General features: G+C 40.5%; 1 protein-coding gene across 1 annotated transcript in view; it reads right to left on the reverse strand.

The window, feature by feature from the left end:
- LOC126457532 (tubulin-specific chaperone E) overlaps positions 1-26,695 on the reverse strand; it is a 66,777-nt gene that overhangs the window by 10,662 nt on the left and 29,420 nt on the right. The window contains exons 4-8 of the mRNA XM_050093887.1: positions 22,660-22,848; positions 22,384-22,531; positions 13,367-13,497; positions 12,965-13,094; positions 8,489-8,620 (exon numbers count right to left, since the gene is read on the reverse strand). Coding sequence (XP_049949844.1) covers positions 8,489-8,620; positions 12,965-13,094; positions 13,367-13,497; positions 22,384-22,531; positions 22,660-22,848 — 730 coding nt within the window. The remainder of the gene's footprint in view (positions 1-8,488; positions 8,621-12,964; positions 13,095-13,366; positions 13,498-22,383; positions 22,532-22,659; positions 22,849-26,695) is intronic.

A 26,695-nucleotide genomic window follows, 5' to 3' on the forward strand; every position in this document is an offset into this window, starting at 1 on the left:
TTAAATAAATGTCTGCAGTATGATCTTGGGTGGACTCCAGCTATTATTCTGATTACACGGTATTGTGCAATAAATACTTTATTCCTCAGTGATGAATTACCCCAAAATATGATGCCATATGAAAGCAATGAGTGAAAACAGGCGTAGTAAGCTAATTTACTAAGATGCTTATCACCAAAATTTGCAATGACCCTCATTGCATAAGTAGCTGAACTCAAACGTTTCAGCAGATCATCAATGTGTTTCTTCCAATTTAATCTCTCATCAATGGACACACCTAAAAAATTGGAATGTTCTACCTTAGCTATATGCTTCTGATTAAGGTCTATATTTATTAATGGCGTCATACCATTCACTGTACGGAACTGTATGTACTGTGTCTTATCAAAATTCAGTGAGAGTCCGTTTACAAGGAACCACTTAGTAATTTTCTGAAAGACAGTATTGACAATTTCATCAGTTAATTCTTGTTTGTCAGGTGTGATTATTATACTTGTATCATCAGGAAAGAGAACTAACTTTGCCTCTTCATGAATATTGAATGGCAAGTCATTAATATATATTAAGAACAACAAAGGACCCAAGACTGACCCTTGTGGAACCCCATTCTTGATAGTTCCCCAGTTTGAGGAATGTGCTGATCGTTGCATATTATGAAAACTGCTTACTTCAACTTTCTGCACTCTTCCAGTTAGGTACGAATTAAACCACTTGTGCACTGTCCCACTCATGCCACAATATTTGAGCTTGTCTAGCAGAATTTCATGATTTACACAATCAAAAGCCTTTGAGAGATCACAAAAAATCCCAATGGGTGGTGTTTGGTTATTCAGATCATTCAAAATTTGATTGGTGAAAGCATATATGGCATTTTCTGTTGAAAAACCTTTCTGGAAACCAAACTGACATTTTGTTAGTACTTCATTTTTACGGATATGTGAAGCTACTCTTGAATACATTACTTTCTCAAAAATTTTGGATAAAGCTGTTAGAAGGGAGATTGGAGGGTAATTGTTGACATCAGATCTATCCCCCTTTTTATGCTAAGGTATAACAATAGCATATTTCAGTCTATCAGGGAAAATGCCCTGTTCCAGAGAGCTCGTACACAGGTGGCTGAGAATCTTACTTATCTGTTGAGAACACGCTTTTAGTATTTTGCTGGAAATGCCATCAATTCCATGTGAGTTTTTGCTTTTAAGCAAGTTTATTATTTTCCTAATTTCAGAGGGAGAAGTGGGTGAGATTTCAATTGTATCAAATTGCATAGGTATGGCCTCTTCCATTAACAGCCTAGCATCTTCTAATGAACACCTGGATCCTACTATATCCACAACATTTAGAAAATGATTATTAAAAATATTTTCAACTTCTGACTTTTTGTTCATAAAGTTTTCATTCAATTTGATGGTAATACTGTCTTCCTGTGCTCTTGGTTGACTTGTTTCTCTATTAATAATATTCCAAATTGTTTTAATTTTATTATCAGAGTTGCTGATTTCAGACATGATACACATACTTCTGGATTTTTTAATAACTTTTCTTAATATAACACAGTAGTTTTTATAATGTTTGATAGTTTCTGGGTCACTACTCTTTCTTGCTGTCAGATACATTTCCCTTTTCCGGTTACAAGATATTTTTATACCCTTAGTAAGCCATGGTTTGTTACAAGGTTTCTTAGTATATTTAACTATTTTCTTGGGGAAGCAGTTTTCAAATGCATTTACAAAAATGTCATGAAATAAATTATATTTTAAATTGGCATCAGGTTCACGGTACACCTCATCCCAGTCTAACTGCTGTAGGCTTTCCCTGAAATTTGCAATTGTTAAATCGTTGACTGAACGTACTATTTTGGAGGACTGTTTAGTGTTGCTGAGTGGAGCTATGTCATATATTGTAACTAGCTGTGCACCAAGATCAGAAAGACCATTCTCAACAGGCTGAGCATTTATCTGGTTAAACTTATCTTGGTCTATAAAGAAGTTATCTATCAGTGAGTTGCTATCCTTTACCACCCGAGTAGGAAAATCAATAACGGGTGTCAAATTGAAAGAACCGAGTAATACTTCAAGGTCATTTTTCCTATTACTCTCTTTCAGAGAATCTACATTGAAGTCCCCACAAACAATAATTTGCTTCCCCCTGTCTGACAGATAGTACAAGGAGTCCAAATTTTTCAGAAATAGATGAAAATTTCCTGATGGGGACCTACATACAGTTACACTTATAAATGTGCCTTTATTTAATTTAAGCTCACAGGCACATGCTGGTTTCAATAATATTTAACAAACTGAACACAAAATGTGTACTGAGTAATTCAAATAATGCTACAAGGAGAAGAAATTTCAGTGACTGGGGAGAAATCATGAACAGAGTCCTTCAAGTTTCAATTTTGTGTCCACTCTTATTCTTCATATACAGGGTGGTCCATTGATAGTGATCGGGCCACATATCTCACAAAACAAGCATCAAACGAAAAAACTACAAAGAACGAAACTCATATATCTTGAAGGGGCAAACCAGATGGCGCTATGGTTGGCCCGCTAGATGGCACTGCCATAGGTCAAACGGATATCAACTGCGTTTTTTAAAAAATAGGAACCCCCATTTTTTATTACATATTCGTGTAGTACGTAAAGAAATATGAATGTTTTAGTTGGACCACTTTTTTCGCTTTGTGATAGATGGCGCTGTAATAGTCACGAACGTATACGTATGATATCAAGTAACATTCTGCCAGTGCAGACGGTATTTGCTTCGTGATACATTACCCATGTTAAAATGGACCGTTTACCAATTGTGGAAAAGGTCGATATCGTGTTTATGTATGGCTATTGTGATCAAAATGCCGAACTGGCGTGTGCTATGTATGCTGCTCGGTACCCTGGACGACATCATCCAAGTGTCCGGACCGTTCGCCAGATAGTTACGTTATTTAAGGAAACAGGAAGTGTTCAGCCACATGTGAAACGTCAGCCATGACCTGCAACAAATGATGATGCCCAAGTACGTGTTTTAGCTCCTGTCACAGCTAATCTGCACATCAGTAGCAGACAAATTGCGTGAGAGTCGGGAATCTCAAAAACGTCTATGTTGAGAATGCTACATCAACTTCAATTGCACCCGTACCATATTTCTAGGCAACAGGAATTGCATGGTGACGACTTTGAACGTCGTGTACAGTTCTGCCACTGGGTACAAGAGTAATTACGAGACGATGACACATTTTTTGCAAGCGTTCTATTTAGCGACGAAGCGTCATTCACCAACAGCGGTAACGTAAACCGGCATAATATTCACTATTGGGCAATGGAAAATCCACGATGGCTGCGACAAGTGGAATATCAGGGACCTTGGAGGGTTAATGTATGGTGCGGCATCATAAGAGGAAGGATAATTGGCCCCCATTTTATCGATGGCAATCTAAATGGTACAATGTATGCTGATTTCCTACGTAATGTTCTACCGATGTTACTACAAGATGTTTCACTGCATGACAGAATGGCGATGTCCGGCACATAGCTCGCGTGTGGTTGAAGCAGTACTGAATAGCATATTTCTTGATGGGTGGATTGGTCATCGAAGCACCATACCATGGCCCGCACGTTCACTGGATCTGACGTTCCCGAATTTCTTTCTCAAGGAAGTTGAAGGGTATTTGCTATCGTGATCCACCGACAACACCTGACAGCATGCGACAGCGCATTGTCAATGCATGTGCGAAAATTACGGAAGGCGAACTACTCGCTGTTGAGAGGAATGTCGTGACACGTATTGCCAAATGGATTGAGGTTGACGGACATCATTTTGAGCATTTATTGCATTAATGTGGTATTTACAGGTAATCACACTGTAACAGCATGCACTCTCAGAAATGATCAGTTCACAAAGGTACATGTATAACATTGGAACAACCGAAACTAAATGTTCAAACATACCTACATTCTGTATTTTAATTTAAAAAACATACCTGTTACCTTCGTCTAAAATTGTGAGCCATATGTTTGTGACTATTACAGCGCCATCTATCACAAAGCAAAAAAAGTGGTCCAACTAAAACATTCATATTTCTTTACATACTACACAAATATGTAATAAAAAATGGGGGTTCCTACTTTTAAAAAAAATGCACTTTATATGCGTTTGACCTATGGCAGCGCCCTATAGTGGACCAACTATAGCGCCATCTGGTTTCCCCCTTCAAGCTAGACAAGTTTCGTTCTTTGTAGTTTTTTCGTTTGACGCTTATTTCGTGAGATATTTGGCCTGGTCACAATCAATGGACCACCATGTATGTGAATGATCTTCCACTTAACATCAATCAAGCGGAATTCGTAATTTTTACATACATAACTAGTGTCATCATAAATCTCATTAGAGAGGAGCACCAAAAAAGACTGTTAAAAACACACTATACTCGGTCCTGTACAACAAATAGGGTCTTACCGACTACTGACGCAGCATCTGTGCAGGAATCAGTAAATAGGGCTCCAAATTTTTGGCTGTACATATTGATGAAAATTTCAACTGTACGAAACATATCACACCAATATCACATCACTGAGATGCTCAAATACTTAAGTTCAGTTATTTTTACACTCTGAATATTTCCATTCTATAATAAATATCTTGTGTAATAATTTTCTGGGGTACTTCATTCATTAGTAAGAAAGCACTGACTGCACAGGAGCAAACAGTAAGAGTAATATACAGTATTCACCAGCAATCATCATCATGCAGGTACCCCTTCAGAGTTAGAAATTTAGACGCATTACGCAACACATATATACGCTAATAAAATTCATCATAAATAATCTTTCACAATTTGAGAAGAACAATGATGTCCATGCCTATGACAACTGGAGGAAAAAATGACATTTATGATCCATTATTCACACATCGAGTGCCATGTGGCCGCTGGCTGCTACAGCAGGTGGCTTTGCTGTGCAGCCACCCACCTCATGGCCATCAACTTGTTAAAGCTGCAAATGGCTCAAAAATTAATTCAATATGCACTAACAAAAATTTTTATTATTTCCCGAATAAAATAAATTGTATGACAGGCATAAATGCAAGTTTTTATTCTACTTCTCCATTTTATTAATCTACAACATCCTTCATTTCTAATATTTTTACGATTGTCACAACCGAATTTCATTATTAGTTGCATTTGGTCCTTACCAAATAGTTTTCCAACTTTTTTCCCCACAAGAATATACAACTGACAAACATGCTGTTCTCACCAATGTCTACTACTGCTATCATATCCAAAATTTACAACAAAAGATATGTTCTATGATTTTTCTCCTGCTTCTAAACTAAAATTATAGTTGTATGTTATTTGAGGTATCATCTGTTGGGCTTAAACAATGCTATTAATGTTTCGAAACAACAGTATGTGGAGCAGATAACACATTCAATGGGATTTTGAATATTGCAACAGAAGCATATGAGGTGCAAATACAATTCTCCCCAAAACTCAAACAATGGAAAATCCACGACGGAATGTAACAATATTATGAAAAGGAAAGTTGCTACTCACCACACAGCAGAGATGCTGGGTCGCAGATAGACACAACAAAAAGACTGTCACAAATAAAGCCTTCAGCCAGTAAGGCCTTCAACAACAGACGACACATGCACACACACATGCACGCACGCAAACAACACGTTTTGTGTGTGTACGCGCGTGCGCGCATATGCATGTATGTCTGTAATCTATTGTTGATGAAGGCCTAACTGGCCGAAAGCTTTATTTGTGACAGGCTTTTTGTTGTGCCTATCTGCGACTCAGCATCTCTGTTATATAGTGAGTAGCAACTTTCCTTTTCATAATATTGTTCTCCCCGGAAGATTTGCCAAATTTGTGATTGTAGATAGGTGTTGAAAGTAACAACCTTGTTAACAGAATGGTTTGACTTTCTAAGTGTGAGGGTGCTGCTTGGTAAATGACAGTAGTCACTTTATCGACACAATGTTTGTCTGAGAAAAATGGAACCTTACAATATATTGTTGGTTTAAGTACCAACGGTTCCCTTCGTGGTCTTTCCTCTTAATGAGCAAATCCTGTCTTGCGCAAATCAAGCTGTCAGTACACTGTTGATGCTGCTTCTCCTTACAAGTGCCAATGTTCCACAGCATTACTATTTCAATTTGGTCAGTAACACAATGATATGCCTTAGTGACCACCAGATTACACTTTACTGACTCATACACTCCTTGAAATGGAAAAAAGAACACATTGACACCGGTGTGTCAGACCCACCATACTTGCTCCGGACACTGCGAGAGGGCTGTACAAGCAATGATCACACGCACGGCACAGCGGACACACCAGGAACCGCGGTGTTGGCCGTCGAATGGCGCTAGCTGCGCAGCATTTGTGCACCGCCGCCGTCAGTGTCAGCCAGTTTGCCGTGGCATACGGAGCTCCATCGCAGTCTTTAACACTGTTAGCATGCCGGGACAGCATGGACGTGAACCGTATGTGCAGTTGACGGACTTTGAGCGAGGGCGTATAGTGGGCATGCGGGAGGCTGGGTGGACGTACCGCCGAATTGCTCAACACGTGGGGCGTGAGGTCTCCACAGTACATCGATGTTGTCGCCAGTGGTCGGCGGAAGGTGCACGTGCCCGTCGACCTGGGACCGGACCGCAGCGACGCACGGATGCACGCCAAGAACGTAGGATCCTACGCAGTGCCGTAGGGGACCGCACCGCCACTTCCCAGCAAATTAGGGACACTGTTGCTCCTGGGGTATCGGCGAGGACCATTCGCAACCGTCTCCATGAAGCTGGGCTACGGTCCCGCACACCGTTAGGCCGTCTTCCGCTCACGCTCCAACATCGTGCAGCCCGCCTCCAATGGTGTCGCGACAGGCGTGAATGGAGGGACGAATGGAGACGTGTCGTCTTCAGCGATGAGAGTCGCTTCTGCCTTGGTGCCAATGATGGTCGTATGCGTGTTTGGCGCCGTGCAGGTGAGCGCCACAATCAGGACTGCATACAACCGAGGCACACAGGGCCAACACACGGCATCATGGTGTGGGGAGCGATCTCCTACACTGGCCGTACACCACTGGTGATCGTCGAGGGGACACTGAATAGTGCACGGTACATCCAAACTGTCATCGAACCCATCGTTCTACCATTCCTAGACTGGTAAGGGAACTTGCTGTTCCAACAGGACAATGCACGTCCGCATGTATCCCGTGCCACCCAACGTGCTCTAGAAGGTTTAAGTCAACTACCCTGGCCAGCAAGATCTCCGGATCTGTCCCCCATTGAGCATGTTTGGGACTGGATGAAGCGTCGTCTCTCGCGGTCTGCACGTCCAGCACGAACGCTGGTCCAACTGAGGCGCCAGGTGGAAATGGCATGGCAAGCCGTTCCACAGGACTACATCCAGCATCTCTACGATCGTCTCCATGGGAGAATAGCAGCCTGCATTGCTGCGAAAGGTGGATATACACTGTACTAGTGCTGACATTGTGCATGCTCTGTTGCCTGTGTCTATGTGCCTGTGGTTCTGTCAGTGTGATCATGTGATGTATCTGACCCCAGGAATGTGTCAATAAAGTTTCCCCTTCCTGGGACAATGAATTCACGGTGTTCTTATTTCAATTTCCAGGAGTGTATGTTGCAGAGTGTAACACTTAATTATGATTATATGTTTTTTTTTTTTTTTTTTTAGTAGTTTGTTTTTGTGCAACATAATAAATGGTATTTTTAGGCTCAGGATGGAATATCAACAATATGAAAAGGACAGATTGCTAATCACCACATACAGGAAGTGTGGAATCGCAGACACCAATGAAATGACTATTGAACCTGTAACCTTCAGACAAAAACATCCTCCTCCAGAAGCAGAAGAAAGAAACACACACACACACACACACACACACACACACACACACACACACACACAAATAGCTACTGTTTATGGCCACTTGGGTCCAAGTGGTCATAATAGACATTAGCCGTGTGTGTGTGTGTGTGTGTGTGTGTGTGAGAGAGAGAGAGAGAGAGAGAGATCTTTTGTTTCTTATGAAGAAGGGGGTTTTTGTCTGAAAGCTAAAAGTTTAGCACTCCATGTCTCCCCTAGGTGGTGAGTAGCAAGCTATCTTTTTCATACTATTGTTAAATGATGTTTGTGTGGCAGATAGCATACTCATAGAGCATGTAAAATGATCTCCAGTCTTATCAAACTTAGAATATAAATTTTTACCAGTGATTACACTATCATCACACAACCTGTGCTACAGAGCAACAGTTGTCACGTATGAGAGGACCTACTACTCTTTCTACTCCTACGTGAGGTCTGTGTCTATAGTGTCAACATTGAAGATATGAACCTTCACCAGCATTGTTTGCAAAGCTACCATTTTGAAGATCCATTAAAATATGAAATACGGCAGAGCAAAAGAGAGAGCTTCCCAAATTTATTAACATTCAACTTATGGAATTGATTAATGACTCATACCTTTAAATTGCCAATTCTAGCTATTATGAGCTGAAAGCATGTTTCCACAGTTTCATGCTGTAAAACCGGGTTGTCTCTGAACTTGAGGTCTTCTAGGCTTTTTAGTTTTTCCAGTTCACTGATATACTTCCACTGAAATTTTTTAAAGAGGGAAATGAGTATTTATTGACAATATATATTAAGTAATTATTACTATGGGAAAAATAAACACACACACACACACACACACACACACACACACACACACACAAACACACACACACAGAAATGAAGAGTGGGAGGGAGGGAGGGAGGGAGGGAGGGAGGGAGGGAATGGGAAGGGGATTGGTGGAGAGAGAGGGGGGAAAGAGGGAGGGGGGAAAGAGGGAGGGGGGAAAGAGGGAGGGGGGAAAGAGGGAGAGGGGGGAGGGAGATGGGGGGGGGGGAGAAAGAGAGAGTCTTTTGATTAAAATAAAATCACTGACAGCAGGTGTTCAGAGGAAGGTGGAATTTTTGAAATAGTATACCAACTGCTGGTGTCACTTTGATGCTGATGCTAGCAAGCAGTAGCATTACTTAGTTTGTGCACAGTGTTTAGCTAAGGTTGCTTTCTTACAGCTTTCTTTGTAGAAGTGAACAAAAACTACCTACCAGTGTATGACTATATATACTAAATATAATAGAGGGAAACATTCCACGTGGGAAAAATATATCTAAAAACACAGATGATGTGACTTACCGAACGAAAGTGCTGGCAGGTCGATAGACTCACAAACAAACACAAACATACACATGAAATTCAAGCTTTCGCAACAAACTGTTGCCTCATCAGGAAAGAGGGAACGAGAGGGAAAGACGAAAGATTGTGGGTTTTAAGGGAAAGGGTAAGGAGTCATTCCAATCCCGGGAGCGGAAAGACTTACCTTAGGGGGAAAGAAGGGGTATACACTCCCACACACACACATATCCATCCGCACATATGGATATGTGTGTGTGTGCGCGAGTGTATACCCCTTCTTTCCCCCTAAGGTAAGTCTTTCCACTCCCGGGATTGGAATGACTCCTTACCCTCTCCCTTAAAACCCACATCCTTTCGTCTTTCCCTCTCCATCCCTCTTTCCTGATGAGGCAACAGTTTGTTGCGAAAGCTTGAATTTCATGTGTATGTTTGTGTGTCTATCGACCTGCCAGCACTTTTGTTCGGTAAGTCACATCATCTGTGTTTTTTAAGTATATATACTGAAATATTTTTATTAATTTGGTTTTCAACTTTGCCTATTTTGTAGGTGCTTCCGTTAGCTGATACATAATTATTGACACAGTTCTTTAGACAATTTGACCAGACAGAAAGAGATCTTTTTATTTCACTTTTTAGATCCAAAACGGACTGTGCTTGTTGTGTATGGATGCCAGGAGAATTGAATACAGTCACTTTAGTGTGAATATAGGGCAGTGGCAGGAGTGCAGACCTCCAGTATACTGACTGAATGAATACCCTTTGTGCCTTAACAACAGGTGCTGCCCTTTGTTGAAATTACAACTGAGCAAGTAGGAACCATCTCACCTTTTGTTGGACTACAGCTGACCTCCCAGCAAGGTACAGATTTCCACAGAGGTCCGGATTTCTAGCTATTGAAAGCTCCTATGTTAGGTGAGTATGGTGCCCTTCCAAGAAGTGGCAGCTAGATTGGGAAAGAAGGCCAGTGGGGATTCTGTATGGTTACCACCAGGTCTGTTCCGAGAAATGGAATAAGGTTTGCTTGCAGCTACTGAATTCAGTGTATGGAAATGACTGCAAGCTGTGGCTTATATTAGCACCACTGATGCCTACTGCCTACATTCAGTGAGCATCTTCAGTTCCTTTCAGTGGCTGGCTGAAGTGATGAAGGCTGTTAGCCTCTTTCATGGTATGAATACAGACTCCATCACTTGTAGGATTGTCAAGGACCAACTGTGGTCCTTTCATGGAAGGCTTAAACCAGAGGCTCCATTAACTCTGTGACTATCTCAGGTGCTGATTTCTTGATCTGCACTATCGGGGTGAAACAGTAGGCCCCTTCATAGGTTACACATCCCAGAAGTAGCTACTTTCGTAGTGGGTACATGTGGCATGCAGATGAGAGATTCCCTAGGTCATAGAATCCTCTCAGTATACTGGACGGTCAGCTAGGAATAGTACACCAAGGAATCATGTGTAGGTTACATGTAGTTGTTACAAAGGAGAGTGAACATCTTTGTAAGCCGCATGAAGAAAATTTAAAACTAAAATCAGTGAACTGGAGAAGCTTTCAGGGTAAAGTTCCAACATTATTAATAACTCATTAGTTGTAACACACACACATGCAATACTAGGAAATGGAAAACAAACCAAAAGGATAGAATGGATACTAATGGCAGAAGTGTATTTTTAGCCACAAAGAATTTCATAATGTAAATTCCAGGCAGGAAAATCAACAATGTAGGAAAAGACAGATTGCTTACCTTTGTGAAGAGACCTTAAACTGCAGACAGGCACAATTAAAAAGACACTTACATAAAGCTTTCGGCTACAGCCTTCATCAGTAAAAGAGAGATGCATACCATTCATACAAGCAAGCAAGCAAGCAAGCAAGCACACATCATGCACATATGACTGCCAATGCCAGCAGCTCAGGCATCCCAGCCAGAGCTGATTGTATTGGCAGTCATGTGTGCAAGATGTGTGCTTGCTTGCTTGTATGAATGGTGTGTGTCTCTCTTTTACTGATGAGGGCTGTAGCCGAAAGCTTTATGTAGGTGTCTTTTTAATTGTACCTGTCTGCAACTTAAGATGTCTACATTATGGTAAGCAGCAATCTGTCTTTTTCTACATTGTTGAACTTTGTAATGCCTAATGAGATATTATGAAGTCAGAATGCAATGCAGTATGGGTGAAGACAAGTGCTAAGGTGAGACTGAGATGGTTTTGAAATGTTACCATCCATTTGCATTAAGTGTTTAAGTGGCAGAATGCTTGTAAGAAAACCAGGAAAATATCTTCATTCCCCTATCGGGCCATAGTGATGAGAGGAGAGAGTGGAAGATGCATACATTAAGAATAAAAGACAAGGACAAAGCATTTTGTGACATTGTATTAAACATATTTTCAAAAAATCGTTTAGAGCATTTGGTGAAACACCCAACTTACTAGGGAAACTTATTTGATTAGTTAGCAATGAGGAGGTCTGAACTTTTTGATTTAGTGAACATAAAGACAGGATTTTTTTTAAATCACATTTTGTTCGCTTTTGTTCGTTGAATCTGCTCGGGGCGGATGTCGTAAGACATCCGTTTAAGTTCGTTGTTGATCGATTAACCCAGTTTTTTTTTTTTTTAATATTACAGAGGGCAGCTAACCCTCTGACTGTACACGCTGAGCTACTGTGCCAGCTATCCAACCTGAACTATGGTATCAGTTTTTGTGCAGAGAACATGGCCACAGGGCACAAGTAATGATAAAGTCACCAGTAGGATTAATAAAGGACAAGGTGCAAATAGAGCAATGAACTCTGTTCTATTGAACAAAAGGCTAAGAACAACAATGAAGAAGAGAATGTAAAATATGGCCACAATATTCAAATTACAGAAAAGGCCCATAAGAACAACCGAAGTAATAATAATTGGGATAATTCTAAAATTCTGTTTAAAGAGCCTGTGATCCTGACTGCTCCGTCAGAGTGTAATTATTACACTAACAACTGTAGTCATGATCATAGAACAAAAGTCAACTCAACTTTTATGTACGAAGAAAAATTAAACAAAAAATTCAAAACAGTATTTCCTACCCGAAAATCAATATGTAGAATAAACTGCTCAAGGAAACATAAGACATAATTAGAACCAATATGTTTAAAGAAGGCAGTTATGTCTTTTTCGGAAAACGATATGTCAGAAGTGTTCAAGAGTCATAGAACAAACACCAAACATTACCACCAACTGCTTCTACCCCACCATTCACTAAGTGATATGTAGAAGGCGAAGTGGGGCATGGGGAGGAGGTTGGAGGGGGGGGGGGGGTGGAAGGAGCTTCTGTCATCACTATTAAACCCAGGAATGTGTTTCTTCTACTCTAAGGTGGAGCAGGCAGCATAACTGGGCTGGTTTTACAAGATGTTGAAAGCCATTCTCAACACTGCAAGCGGAATACTACTACACAGTATGCCTCAATGACGTATGTTTGATGCTACCATAGCATATTATTGAAAAATGAAAATTAAACACATTTTATGAGATCATGTAAAAACATCATTTTCCCTTGATGTGTTGATAAAGGGCAGTTGTTTCACTGTGTATGCATAATAGCAAGATGTAAGGTGATAGTTAATTATTATCTTAAGTGATGCATACCTCACTAAGAGCAGAACAAACATTTTGCATCTTTTCTTTAAGAACTGCTCAGTTTCTGTAAGTTTTAGTGAAAGCAATGTCATGTATTCAGGCATTCTGATTACTATAAAAGTGTACTTAGTTAATACCAACATCACTGATGTTATTCTCTGAAAGATGCAGCTGTTTTAATGATGGAAAAAGTTCAGTCTTCTGTTGTTCATTCTCCAGCGGGAAGGCAATATCACTCACACCTGTGTTTGAGATGTTCAAAACTTCTAACCTGTTAGGAAAAAAATTAAATCATGCCAATAGGAATCAAATAACATGTATGTATTACAAGTATGACACTTATTTCCATTACAGAAACATGACAGTCAAAAACAACGAACATAAATGCCATTTTTCAATGAAAAGCATCCAAGCAAGATTAAAAGGAAGATGATGAAGTGACTTTAAAAGATACAGCAATATTCATCACATCTATTTGGTCATATAAGGTAAATCTTTTCCAACCTTAATTATAATGGCATCACAATTGGAAGGAAAACTTACGTATTAAGTTTACCAAGTTTGTTGATTTCATGCCAGTGTCTAATTTTATTTCCTTCCAAATCTAAAAGTCGGAGGTTCTGTAGAATATTTGGGGGGGGACTGCTTAAAGTCGTTATGCAGTTGAAGGGTACCTAGAAACAATATCACAGTTTCAACCACTTTATAGTACAAAAAGTGCACAATATATGATTATTATTTCATTTTATGACTTATCTGACCTAAGAACTATTGCTGTTGGTGTCTTCACCCTCACTTGCTCATTTTGTTGTAATTTTCTTATGCTTACAGTTTTTGTTTCATCTCAGGTTTCAGTTTAAATATACTGAAATGTATGACCACAAATCACACGGACAGAAACTACCTGACTGATACTTATCTGAGGCAGTGATAGATTTCTTTGCAAAAAAGAAACCAGTTTCTCCATCTAGTGAAATCTGATCCAGTTGACAATTATTAAAGAAATGAGAAAAAAATTAGTCTCTTACCACTGAATAGAAAACTAGCAAGAAGATTTTGGTGAATATTTTTTTGGTTATATGGAGCTAATATTTTTAAAGTTTGTATGCTGTGATGCTCATCAACTGGCCCTCGCTCATCAACTACATGTTTTGTCTTTTCTTTCCCCAAGTCCTCTTGAATGTTTACCTACATGTTCCAGTTTTTTGTTGGCACTTGGTCAGCTTCTAAAGACTGTGCTTAAATTCATTTACTGTTGTAATATTACAGCACTCTCTTGAAAGCCAGTTACAACAGTCAGCTGCTAGCAGCACTTGTGATCAAAAATTCATTGCTTCTCTGTATGACATGCTCAACTTAGGCAAAAGATGCAGAAGCTACCAGTAAACAAACATAAGAGAGACAAGTAGACAGGATGTACCAGTAGGAATGGCCAATATTCAGGGATATGACAGAAATGATCATTCAAAGCAAAAACAATCTTGTAAAAATGGGCTCTGAAATGCATAATTGAAGAGCCATGAACACTTCACCTTTGACACCTCTTTGCTTTCCATAATTTGAGAGCCGTAGTATGGACTGAACCAGAAAACATTGTCCAGTAAACATGAGCTCATAAGTCCAAACCTTAACAGCTATAAGCACTTTTTCATCTTTGCTACTGTGAAACATATCTCTTCTGCTGATAAAGTGCTCATAGCTCTTATGTCATCCATTTTAGAGCCCATGTTTACTAAACTTCTTTGCTTCAAATGTTTGTTCCTGTCATATTCCTGAATACTGACCATTCCTCCTGGGACACTTTGTATAATGACTTTGAAAATTTAAATAAAAATTGCATTTTTACAGGCAGAATTTAAAAGTATTCATTACGAAATAATGTAGTTGTTACTGTCACAACTACATTGTGTTCATGATGGACAATAAGGGAGCAAATATTATATCTGGCTTCCATGTACTCAAGCGAGACATTGTTATTTTGATTCACACACAGATAAAGTGATGATTCTAAATACTTTTTCAACAACATTAGGAGGAGGATAGACTGCAACTAACTGTAAAAATAATCCACTGAGTTGCAGACAGACACAATGAAAAGACTGTTACACATTAATAGCTTTTGGCCAAAGCTTTCTTCAGCAAAGAAAAAGAAACACACACACACACACACACACACACACACACACACACACACACACACACACACACACACACACAAGCAAGCACAGCTTATACATACATGACCGCTATGACTGGCAGCATCTCACACACACATGACCGCTTCCACTGGCAGCCCTGAGCGGATTCCGGTCAGAACTTTGTTTAACAATCTTTCTGTTGTGCCCGTCTTCAATTCAGTGGGTTATCTTAACAGTGAGTAACAATCTATCCTTTTCCTAATACTGTTGATATTACAACCTGGAATTTGCACTGTTTTAACACTTTTTCAATTCTGAATATTCTAGCTTTTGCCAAAATATTCAATGATACATGGGTTCCTTTCTGCCAAGATGATCCATTACTCAAACATAATTTATATACGTTCATGCAAACAATGGAAAATCCAGGATAAAATGCAACAATATTATGAAAACAATAGTTGCTACTGGCCATATAACAGAAATACTGATTTGCAGATAGGCACAACAAAAAGACTGTCACAAAATGAGCATTTGGCCAACAAGGTCTTTGTCAAAAATAGACAGCTGACACACACACACACACACACACACACACACACACACACACACACACACACAAAATCACCACAGCCTCTTGTAGCTCAAGCCAGACTGTGAGCAGCAGGGCATGATGGGAGAGGCAATCAAGTGGGGGTAAGGAGGAGGTGGGGTCAGGGAAGGGGAGGGGAGGGATAGCATGGTAGGGGTGGATGATGGTAAAATGCTGCTAGGGCTACATACAGGGACAAGTTGGAGAGAATAGGGCAGCTACATGCAGAGTTGGGAGGTTAGACACGGATGGTGGGGGGAGCTTAGCAAAAAAGGAGAGAAGTAAAAAGACTGGGTATGTTGGTGGAATGGAGGGCTGTGCGTGTTGGAAAGGGAACAGGGAAGAGGCTAAATGGGAACGCACAATGACTAGCAAAGGATGAGGCCAGGAGGGTTACAGGACTGTAGGATACATTGCAGGGAGAGCTTCCACCTGCACAATTCAGAAAAGATGGCGTTGGTGGGAAGGATCCAGATGGCACAGGCTGTGAAGCAGTCACTGAGATGAAGAATATCGTGATGGGTGGTGTGCTCAGCAACAGGGTGGTCCAGTTGTTTCTTGACCACAGTTTGTCAGTGGCCATTCAAGTGAATAGACAGCTTGTTGGTTGTCATGCCCACGTAGACTGCAGCACAGTGGTTGCAGCTTAGCTTGTAGCTCACATGACTGGTTTACAGATAGCCCTGTTTGAAGTGGAGGTATTGTTAGTGGTTGGTAGGTTTGATACGGACAGAGGTACTGATGTAACCACCTTTGGAGTGGAGGTCTACATTGAGAAAGATGGGTTGTTGGATTGAGTAGGACCACATGAAGCAAACCAGAGAGAAAGTGTTGAGGTTCTCGAGGGGTGTGGGTAGTGTGTCCTCATCCTCAATCCATATGACGAATATGCCATCTGTGATGATGACGATGATGATGATGATGATGATGATGATGATTAGTATTAAAGTCTGCTGTCCTTCCCCACCAATTTAGGGGATGAGGCCTGACCGTTTTCAAAATTTCATCACTCTTGTAACACTGGTATCGGTATCTGCGAGGATGGTGGGTAGATCTCCACAATGAATCTGAAAGTGGTGAGAGGTTTAGGATTCTGAGGGTTTAGGAAGGATTCCTCTATATGGCCCATGAAAAGTTTGGCACAGGATGGTGCCACGAGGGTGGCATACCCCAAATTTGTTTGTAGGTACGTCTTCAAAGGAGAAGTAATTGTGGGTGAGGATATAGTTGGTCATGGTGACTAGGAAGGATGTTGTTGGTGTGAAATCGGGCATTGGGAAAAGTAGCAATCAATAGCAGTAAGGCTATGTGCATTAGGTATGTTAGTGCAAAGGGAGATGACATGAATTGTGATTTACCAGGACACTGTGTAGTAAAGGAATAGTAACTGTGGAGATTAAGTGGAGGAAATGATTGGTATCTTTTGTACAGGAGGATAGGTTGCAGGTAATAGGCTGAAGGTGTTGGTCTATGAGAGCAGAGATTCTCTCACTGGGTCATAGTAACCGGCCGTAACAGGGCACCCTGAGTTGTTGGGATTATGGACTTTAGGAAGCATGTAGAAGGTAGGAGTGTAGGAAGTGGCAGGAGCGTGAAGAGAGATGGATTACAGGGAGAGGTTCTGGGATGGGCCTAAGGATTCCATTTCTGGAATGGGGCTACTGTGGCAGGGTATGGAGATGTGTGAATCTGACAGCTGGTGGAGTCCTTCTGGCAGGTAATCATTGCGGTTCAAGACAACAGGAGCACAGCCTTTGCTGGCAGGAAGGATTATACGATCGGGATCAGTTTTTAAGTGGTGGATTGTAGTTCTTTCTGCAGATGTAAGGTTAGTTTACATGTTCAGGAATCTGGGGAATGATGGCAAGGCAAGGTTTGAGGTTACTAAATTCTAGAAAGTTAACAAGGGGTGATTTGGGGGGCAGTGGGGGTGGTTCACAGTTGGATGGAGGAGTGATCTGAGTCAGACAGGATTCAAAATTGGTCTTTGGTTGAGTCTGATTGGTACGGCTGGTGCCAAAAAAGTGTTGCCACTGTAGGGGCCAGGAGAAGGAGAGAAGGGTTTTAGATGTTTCTGCGAGGCTAAGGCTTTTGGGGGAATGGTTTGCGACTGTGTTTTGGGTCTGTTTATATTCTGGATTCTGAGTGGTGGTGGGAGGGAGTTTTGGAGGGTGAGGTAAATGTAGTAGTCTGCAAGACAGGGTTTGCCAACTATGAGAGGACATGGGGGAGGTTCGGAAGTTGTTGCAGAGGTGGTGGTAAGTGGTAATCCAAGGCAGGAGTAGGAAGTGAGCAGGATGGAGAGCTTTTTGAGGTGGTGTTGTGCATGTCCCTCTAGTTCCTGGAGGGCAAGCATTTCAATGTGTGTTACAGGATCCAGGAATTTGGGATCTACATGAATACTATGCAAATCACATTTAAGAGCCTGGCACAGGATTCATCGAACCATCTTCACAATTCTCTATTATTCCAATCTCGTATAGCATGTAGAAAGAATGAACACTATATCTTTTTATAAGAACTCTGATTTCCCACATTTTATCATGGTGATCGTTTCTCCCTATGTACATCGGTGTCAACAAAATATTTTCGTATTCGGACGAGAAAGTTGGTGATTGGAATTTTGTGAGAAAATTCCGCCACAATAAAAAATGCCTTTCTTTTAATGATGTCCACCCAAAATTCTGTATCATTTCAGTGACACTCTCTCCCTTATTTCGTGATAATACAAAACATGCTGCCCTTCTTTGAACTTTCTTGATGTACTTCGTCAATCCTATCTAATAAGGATCCAACATCGCACAGTAGTATTCTAAAAGAGGTGGGTTGGCTGGTTCAAAAGAGGGGGGAAGGAACCAAACTGTGAGGTCATCAGTGCCTCGTTCTGATTAAAATAATTCCACAAGGGTGGGAGTAAAATAATTGAGACATACAAAACACAGCTGGAAGAAAAGCAGGAGAAAACCACAAGAATGACAGAAGGGCAACAAAGAATAAAATGGACAAAATCAGACAAGAAAACCACAGAGACATGCAAGAAACACGTAAAAGAGATCAAAACAAGAAAGCAGATTACCATGGCTAGTTGACCATGAGAACAAACATGAGAAGCCAGCCACTCTGCAACACATTAAAACCTCCACCCTAAAAGCACTAGGGTGGAGGACACAAGAGGGACAAAGGACATTCGCTAAAACTTAGATCAAATGATAAAACCCACCCTCACGAATAAAACATAAAACTTAAGCCGCTGTTGAGGCAACGTAGCCCAACACCAAAGATAGGGTGCTGGGAAAGTTAAAAGTCCACCACAGAGCAGCTAAAAGTGGGCAGTCCAGCAAGAGATGGACGACCGTCATTTGTGAGCCACAGCAACACTGAGGTGGGTCCTTGCAATGGAGGAGGTAACCATGCATTAGCCATGTATGGTCAATGCGGAGGCAGCAGAGGACAACTGATTCCCTGCAAGAGGACTGTATGGAAGACTTTCGCACATTCATAGTCTCCTTAGTGACACACAGTCTGTTGTGCGTACTGTTATGTCATTCCATCTCCCAAAGCTGAAAAACCCTGTGGCGTAAGACAGAATGCAGATCAGTTTCGGAGATGTCCATCTCCAGAAGCAGTTTCTGCGTAGCCTGTTTGGCCAGCCTGTCGGCAAGTTCGTTGCCTGGGATTACAACGTGTCCTGGGGTCCACACAAACACCACTGAACGACGGGACCATTCCAGGGCATATATGAACTCCTGAATGGACTACCAAAGGGTGGCAAGGGCAGCACTGGTCGATAGCTTGCAGGCTGCTCAATGAGTCAGTACACAGGAGAAATGACTTGCCTTGGCATGAGCGGACATGCTCAAGAGTATGAAACTTCAATATTTCCTTGCTATGAATTCAACATCGGTATTCCAGCTTAAATTCTAGTCTTTATGTAAAAAAAAAAAAAAAAAAAAAAAATTATTGCATCAAACTTTTCCATAGGATGATTGTTATGATAACCTGGTTTCTAATATATTGAAGGTGTTACAACATTCAGGACTTACCTTTAATTAATACAGATTATTATTTCCAATTATTACTGACAGAATATAAATCTATGAGCACGTGACTAACATTGAACAGGCCTTATACAGGGTGTACATAAAGTCTGGGAACACTTTCAATTATTTATTGCACAAGAACCAAATGTTGTAAAGATATCATACATATGTCATTTTTAAGAGAAACCCTTAAACGTTGGTCCCCCCCCCCCCCCCCCCCCATGTATACCACCACAGCATAGTTTGGTACTTTGCCGATAGTCAGCGCTAGTCGCAAACATGGCGAATTCAGGTGTGGAGCAAGCTTTCTGCATGTTGGAGTTCAACAAAAACAAGTGTGCTACAGCTATTCAACAGATGTTTAGAACCAAGTATGGTAAGAAGCCACCACCAAGGACGGCCATTTACCACTGTCACAACAAATTCATTATGATGGTTTGTTTGTGCCCGACAAAGAGAAGCGGACGTCCCAGTGTGAGTGAAGTGAATGTGGAGTGCGTACGAGAAACATTAATAAGGAGTCCAAAGAAATCGGTGTGTCGTGCATTCCGTGAACTCAAAATGGCTCCAATGACAGTGTGGAAAGTCCTGCGACAGAAGCTCTCTATGAAACCATTCCAATTGGAGCTAGTGTAGAACCTCAACGACGATGACAAAGACAAGCGTTTTGAATTTTATTCACAGTTGCAACAACTGAATGAGGATGGGGTTGACATTGTTGATCGCTTAATTTTTAGCGATGAAGCCACTATTCACACTAATGGGAAAGTGGACAGGCATAATTGTCGAATCTGGAGTACAAAGCATCCACATGAATGCATTGAATTTGAGTGCGATTCCCCAAAGGTAAATGTTTTTTGTGCCTTGTCACATCAAAAACCGTACAGGCCATTCTTCTTCGCCGAGAGCACAGTCACTGAATATTCCTACCTGGACATGTTGCAGCAATGGCTGATGCCTCAAATACAATTGGACTCTCCGTTAATCTTTCAGCAGGATGGGGCACCACCCCATTTTCATCGTGAAGTTTGTGGGTACCTGAACACTGAGCTGCCGCATCGATGGATCGGCTGTGCTACACAAGGGGACAGCTGTTTCATGAAATGGCCTCCCCAATCACCAGATCTCACTCCGTGTAGCTTTTTTCTGTGGAGACACATTAAAGATCTGGTGTATGTACCGCCTCTACCATGTGATGTAGCAGAATTCGGGACAGGAGACGGGAAGCGACTGCCACTGTTGACGATGCCATGCTGGGACAGGTATGGCAAAAATTCGATTGACCTAATGGGTTACTCATGGTTTGCATATCGAATGTTTGTAAAAAAAACTTTCAGAGTTTCTCTTCAAAATGCAATATGTATGACATCTGTACAATGTTTAGTTCTTGTGTAATAAATAATTGAAAGTGTTCCCAGATTTATGTACATCCTGTAATAGAACTTTAAGCATATCATATTGTACACTGTTTCAAACAATAATTCATTGCATTCACAGTGAAAATCATTGTTGGCTTCTGTTCATCAGGTATGATATAAGCCATTCTAGAGTGCTGTCCCTAATCCTGTATTTCTCAAACCGGAGATAATCAAGGAATGGTTAACTAAGTTTAAGGACTTGAAATTATGGAAGATACCTGCAACTTGGTTCCCATGATCTAATGCTTTGCTAATCTTCCGGGCAAAATTGCTTTCTAAAGTCATAGTGATTTTTCAATGTCAGGATTAAAATTAATTACTCAGCATAATATTACATTTTGTAATAAAATTTTGAATTGGGATTGCAGCTACTTTCACCAATCTTGCTAATTAGACTGGAAGAATAGAAACACACCAATAGTTTGACATGTTTGGATGTTTCATATATGTTATTGCCAACACATTAAAACACATATGTTCGAAAGATTGGTTGGTTATTAGTATTAATCACATTGGTGACGGCAGAAAAAACACAAAAACAGTTGTTCACTACACACCAAAAACATACATGTATTGATCACCTAAGTGAAACATGTGATGTGACAAATGTGGATGAAAGAATGCCAGAAATCGGCCAGCTGGAGTTTGAAAACTAACAAATACATCTCCAGGACCACACACGTGTTAAAAGCGCTGGAAATCTTAAGTAACACCGAACAATACATTTACAATACAGAACTTTTACTACAAAAGTTGCTTCTAACCTAAAAAGCAAGAGAAAAATATGACAAAATGTAATATAGGAGCATATTATATCCACCATGTAATACATTTATTGTACGTATCAAACAAAACATGTATTTCAGGCCACTGATGATGCTTCCCAAATAAAAGAAACAAAATGCGTATGGCAATAAACAAACTGCCTTCATTTAGTTGCCTAAACAGTACACACTTCCACAAATTTAGAGCAACTAAGGGAAAGACGGAAAAAAGATAAATTGACCTTTATCACATCTTAAAAAACCTTTAATAAATTACTCAGATTCTTTGCGAGTCATTTATTCATACAATCAGCCCTCACTATATTTGTGAATAATTTATTTAAACACTCGGATACTTAAATTGGATTAACAATGGTGTTTTTGTTTAACTTATTCTTCAATATTTAATGAGTGCAAATTACAATACGTAAGTCTGATTGAACAACTGACCAAACAGCATCTGTCTTACTGTTAAGTTTTAAAATTAAATTATTATTTACCATCTGCTGTGTTGCTTTCACAACATTTTTCCACATAATTTTGTTCTGTCTGGCACCATTTAAAGCATAAAAATTATGTCTAAAAGTTTTCTGTAGCACAATACAAACCTGCAACTTATGGATATGAGGCCACATGGTGGCGCAAATCAATACATCACACCAGGAGTATGACATTTTTCCAACTATGATATGTTCCAATGATAGAAATGATGACTTCAGAGATAAAGCATCATCTGGTATCGCTAAGTGATTCTCACTGAAAAATAAATAAGGAAGTTAAATAAAATAATATGTGGATGCAAGCCAAACTCAAGTTTCTTTTTTTTACAGTAATCACATCTTTTTTACAGTTATCATCCATCCTCTCCACACAATAAAAATTACCTAACATTCAGTATCCGCAGGAACTGTAGTTGAATAGCTATTTCGGCCACTGCTGTCCAGTTATTCAGCAGATTCCTTGAGAGATCAAGCTCCCGAATTCTTGGACATAGTTGGAATAGCTCACCTGGACTACCAGCAGTGCTCACTTGATGTTCCCTTAACCATACAACTTGAAGTTTACTGAAATCACTGTAAAAAGCAATGAAATTACCTGTCTATCAATAAAGATATAAAGAAAATAATTAAAACTAATCTATCAAACTAAATTACTGAGTTTCACTGCTGTGCTAATACGAAAGGTAAAGAAAATACAACTAAATGTAACAGTGGGTGATGGCTGAGAATATCAAGTGATGATAAAACTGACATAATTAAGAAATAATGGGAAGGGTAAAGGTTACGACTCACTGTATAGTTTAGGAGCTGAACACATTACTGCCATGAACAAAATCCCAATGAGGTAGGGAGGGGCTTCTTCTAAATGAGGCTATAGGAAGTCTGTTTGTCAACAAAGTTTGGCAATCTCTGTCTGGAAATGTGTTAGTAATAGCTACAGTATACTGGGCAAAACACTGCTGTTAACTTTAGATGTGCCATTTATAGGCAGATAGACTCTATGAGAGAGACTTTTTAGAGCAGAGCGGATGGTAGCAACTCAACTGGAGGTACTGTTGATGGATGGTGAGCTTTATATGGATGAAAGTTTTAATGGAGTATTGAAGAGTCAGATCTCAATATCCATAAAAGTGGCACACCGGAATGAAGTGGATCAGGTGAAATGGACAGAGGAGAAGCTGTTGAGGAATAAGGGTACAGTATCTTATATTTGCTTCCAAATTGTAAAGATCATCAATGATTCTTAAGCACTCAAGTGATTTAGAACCTTGGGTGGCTAGGAAGGATTTGGTTATCTCTGAAGGAGGACACTTTCTGCAAGCTTAATAATGTTTTCAATTTTGTATGTGTGCCTTTCTATACTTTAACTATATGGTGTTTGGCTAACATTGCTCCTTCCATTCCTTGTATTCCATACAGGATTTTTCCTGTAAAGTATTAATTTTAATTTGGACTTAATAATGCTGTAAATAGTAGAAAGATCAGTCTACTGCTTTCTCCACACCAATTAACTAGTATAAGTAGCATATTTAATTAAGAAGAGGCTCATGTGAAATGTCTCTGTGAAAATTCTTTGAACTGCAGCAAGATACTGTGTTTAATGTGATGACTGATGTAAATGTGAACTGTATTCTGTGCCACCCTCAATCATTTTGGTTTGGTGACTTTTAGAGCAAGTACTCATTCCTGGACAATGTTTCTAAATACATTGCTTCAACAGCAATATAATGTATCCAACAAATCCTGCCAATGGATTGTTGTTGGCTGCAACAGCTCACCTAATTTAGGCATTACTTGCGCAGCAAAGTTAAGACGCGTACCTCAATAATATTATTTCTTGTTTAATTAATGTGTGAAAAAGTGAAACCAAAATTGTGGTGTTGCTTTCATATTAAGTAAACACAATCCAGTATTCATTAAGATTTTCAGGTTCATGAATACAAACTTGTGTGCTACCAAACAGGCAACGAAGAAGAGACTACAGAAGTCAGGTTGGTTATCTTACAAGATGGCACAATGATAGAACTTGTATTCTCAGGAATGATAGTTCAAATCCTCATATGACTAGCCAGAATTAGAAAACACCTGCTTTTCTAAAATGCTTAAGTTGAATGCTGGAATGTTTTTATTGAAAGGCCAAGGTCAATTTTCATTCAAATTCTTCCCTGGTCTGAGCTTGTTCCCTGCTCTAATGATTTCATCCTTAAAAAATTCTAAACTCTAATTTTCCTTCCTTTTCCTTCATAATTTACAAGTGGGTTATTCAAAATCAGTGTTTTGGAGGATTTTTTGTATTTTTTCTCATTCCACAGGCATGGTATTCCATTGGCTCAACACAGTCAGACATAAAATAAATATCCTTGAAGATGAAAATCAAGTATAAGATTTACACAGTTATGGTACAACTCATTTTATTAAGGTCTGCAGCTGGTGGATGCTGTCCGAAACCAAGAACAGCCAGTTTAGTTTTTGGAGTTCTGTTAGCAGGTGCTCAAATATCAAAATCAATATTCATCATCATAACTGGTAATGAAATACGGTTCCACCAATTTGATTGAAATACAAAGTGGCAGTCAGGTACCACGAGAAACCACAAAGGTAGATCTGTGTGGGACTTTATCCCACACAATACAGCTGCTCGTCTTCCATCTAGGATCCAAACATCTCTTGAGGGGTCTCAAATCCAGGCACCACACTTTCCAGTTCTGGTTCCAGCTAATTTACTTTTCTTTGTGAACGTGGTATAACCCAGCTATAGGCATAATTTTGAGATACTGAAAGCAAATGCGTCTGTCTTGAAACTGCTCTGAAACGAACTTCAATGTTGGTGGTACTTTACTGGAGGTTATAACATTAAGAATGCTGAAACAACGTTCCACAACAACTGCAAGTAACACGTGTTCTCACATGAGGCCATTTGACTAAATATTTAACTTAGGAGCTGTGAAAGAAACATTAGCATATCTCTTCTTTTGTACATGTGTATTACATATTTTTGTTTTTTATGACATGTTATGCAACCTTGAGGATCACCTTAGTATGGATTTGTGGAATGTAAATATATCTACCTATCAATCTCTATCTTATATATGTTCAACAATATAAGGGAAAAGATAGATTGCTACTGAACATTAAGATGACATGTTGAGCTGCAGACAGGCGCAATGAAAAAACTGTTACACATTTAGCTGTTTGGCCGATGCCTTCTCCCGAAAAGGAAACACACACACACACACACACACACACACACACACACACACACACACACTTATTCATACCAGCAAGCAAACCTCATGTGCATGTGTCCGCCATCTCCAACAGCTCGGACTGGATTACAACTGTCACGTTGAATGGAAGCAGCGATCTGGAGGGGGTGGGGAAGGGACAGCAGGGTATGGATGGGGGGCCAGAGGACTGCTGTCTGGCAAACTGTGCAGGGACTAGAAAGAGGCATGACAAGACTGCCACCAGGTGCGTGCAGCACTGGTAGGCTGTGGGGTGGGGAGGGGGGAGGGAGCAGAAAAGGAGAGAAGCAGGGAAGAGGAAAGATGCTTGGGCACATGGATAGAATTAGGCACACAAAGTGGGTGAGGGGGAATAAATAGGGAGGAGATGATAGAGAGAGGGGCAGAAGGGGCAGAAACTGTTGGGTGGAGGGTGTGGGGACAGTAGGTTACCTTAGATTCAGGCTGGGAGTGGAGAATGTGATTTAAGGATAACTCCCACTTGTGCAGTTCAGAAAAGCTGGTGTGCCTCAGGGTAGTCTACTTTTCTGTAGGGCACAGTTTGGCAGTGGCCATTCAGCCTGGTGGACAGCTGGATGGCAGTCAAACCAATATAAAAAGTTGTGCAATGGCTGCAGCAAAGCTTGTATACGACATGGCTGCTATCACAGGTGGCCAGCCTCTGATCATGTACGATAAGCCTGTGACAGGACTGCAATAGGAGTGCTCGGTGTGTGGATTGGGCAGGTCTTGAACCTGGATATTTCACAGGAATGTAATCCCTGTGGCAAGGGATTGGGACTGTGAGTAGTGATGGACTAGGATGTTGTGGAGGTTGTGTGGGTGATGGAACACCACTTTAGGAGGGGCGAGAAGGATCTTGGGTAGGATGTCCCTCATTGCAGGGCATGAGGATAGATAATCAAAGCCCAGATGAAGGATGTGGTTCAGTTGTTCCTGTCTGAGGTGATATTCGATGATCAAGGGGGCACTGCTTTGTATCTGGTTCTTGGGGACAGTGGGAGGATTGGGGGAGCTTGGGGAAATGATGCGAGAGATCTGTTTGCCGACTAGGTCTGGGGGGTAGCACCTGCCTGTGAAGGCCCTTGTGAGACCCTCAGCATACTGAGCAAGGGAATTGTTGTTACTGCAGATATGCTGTCCCCACATTGCCAGGCTGTATCAGAGGGATTTTC

This window comes from Schistocerca serialis, chromosome 2, assembly GCF_023864345.2.
Source record: "Schistocerca serialis cubense isolate TAMUIC-IGC-003099 chromosome 2, iqSchSeri2.2, whole genome shotgun sequence".
Lineage (NCBI taxonomy): Eukaryota > Metazoa > Arthropoda > Insecta > Orthoptera > Acrididae > Schistocerca > Schistocerca serialis.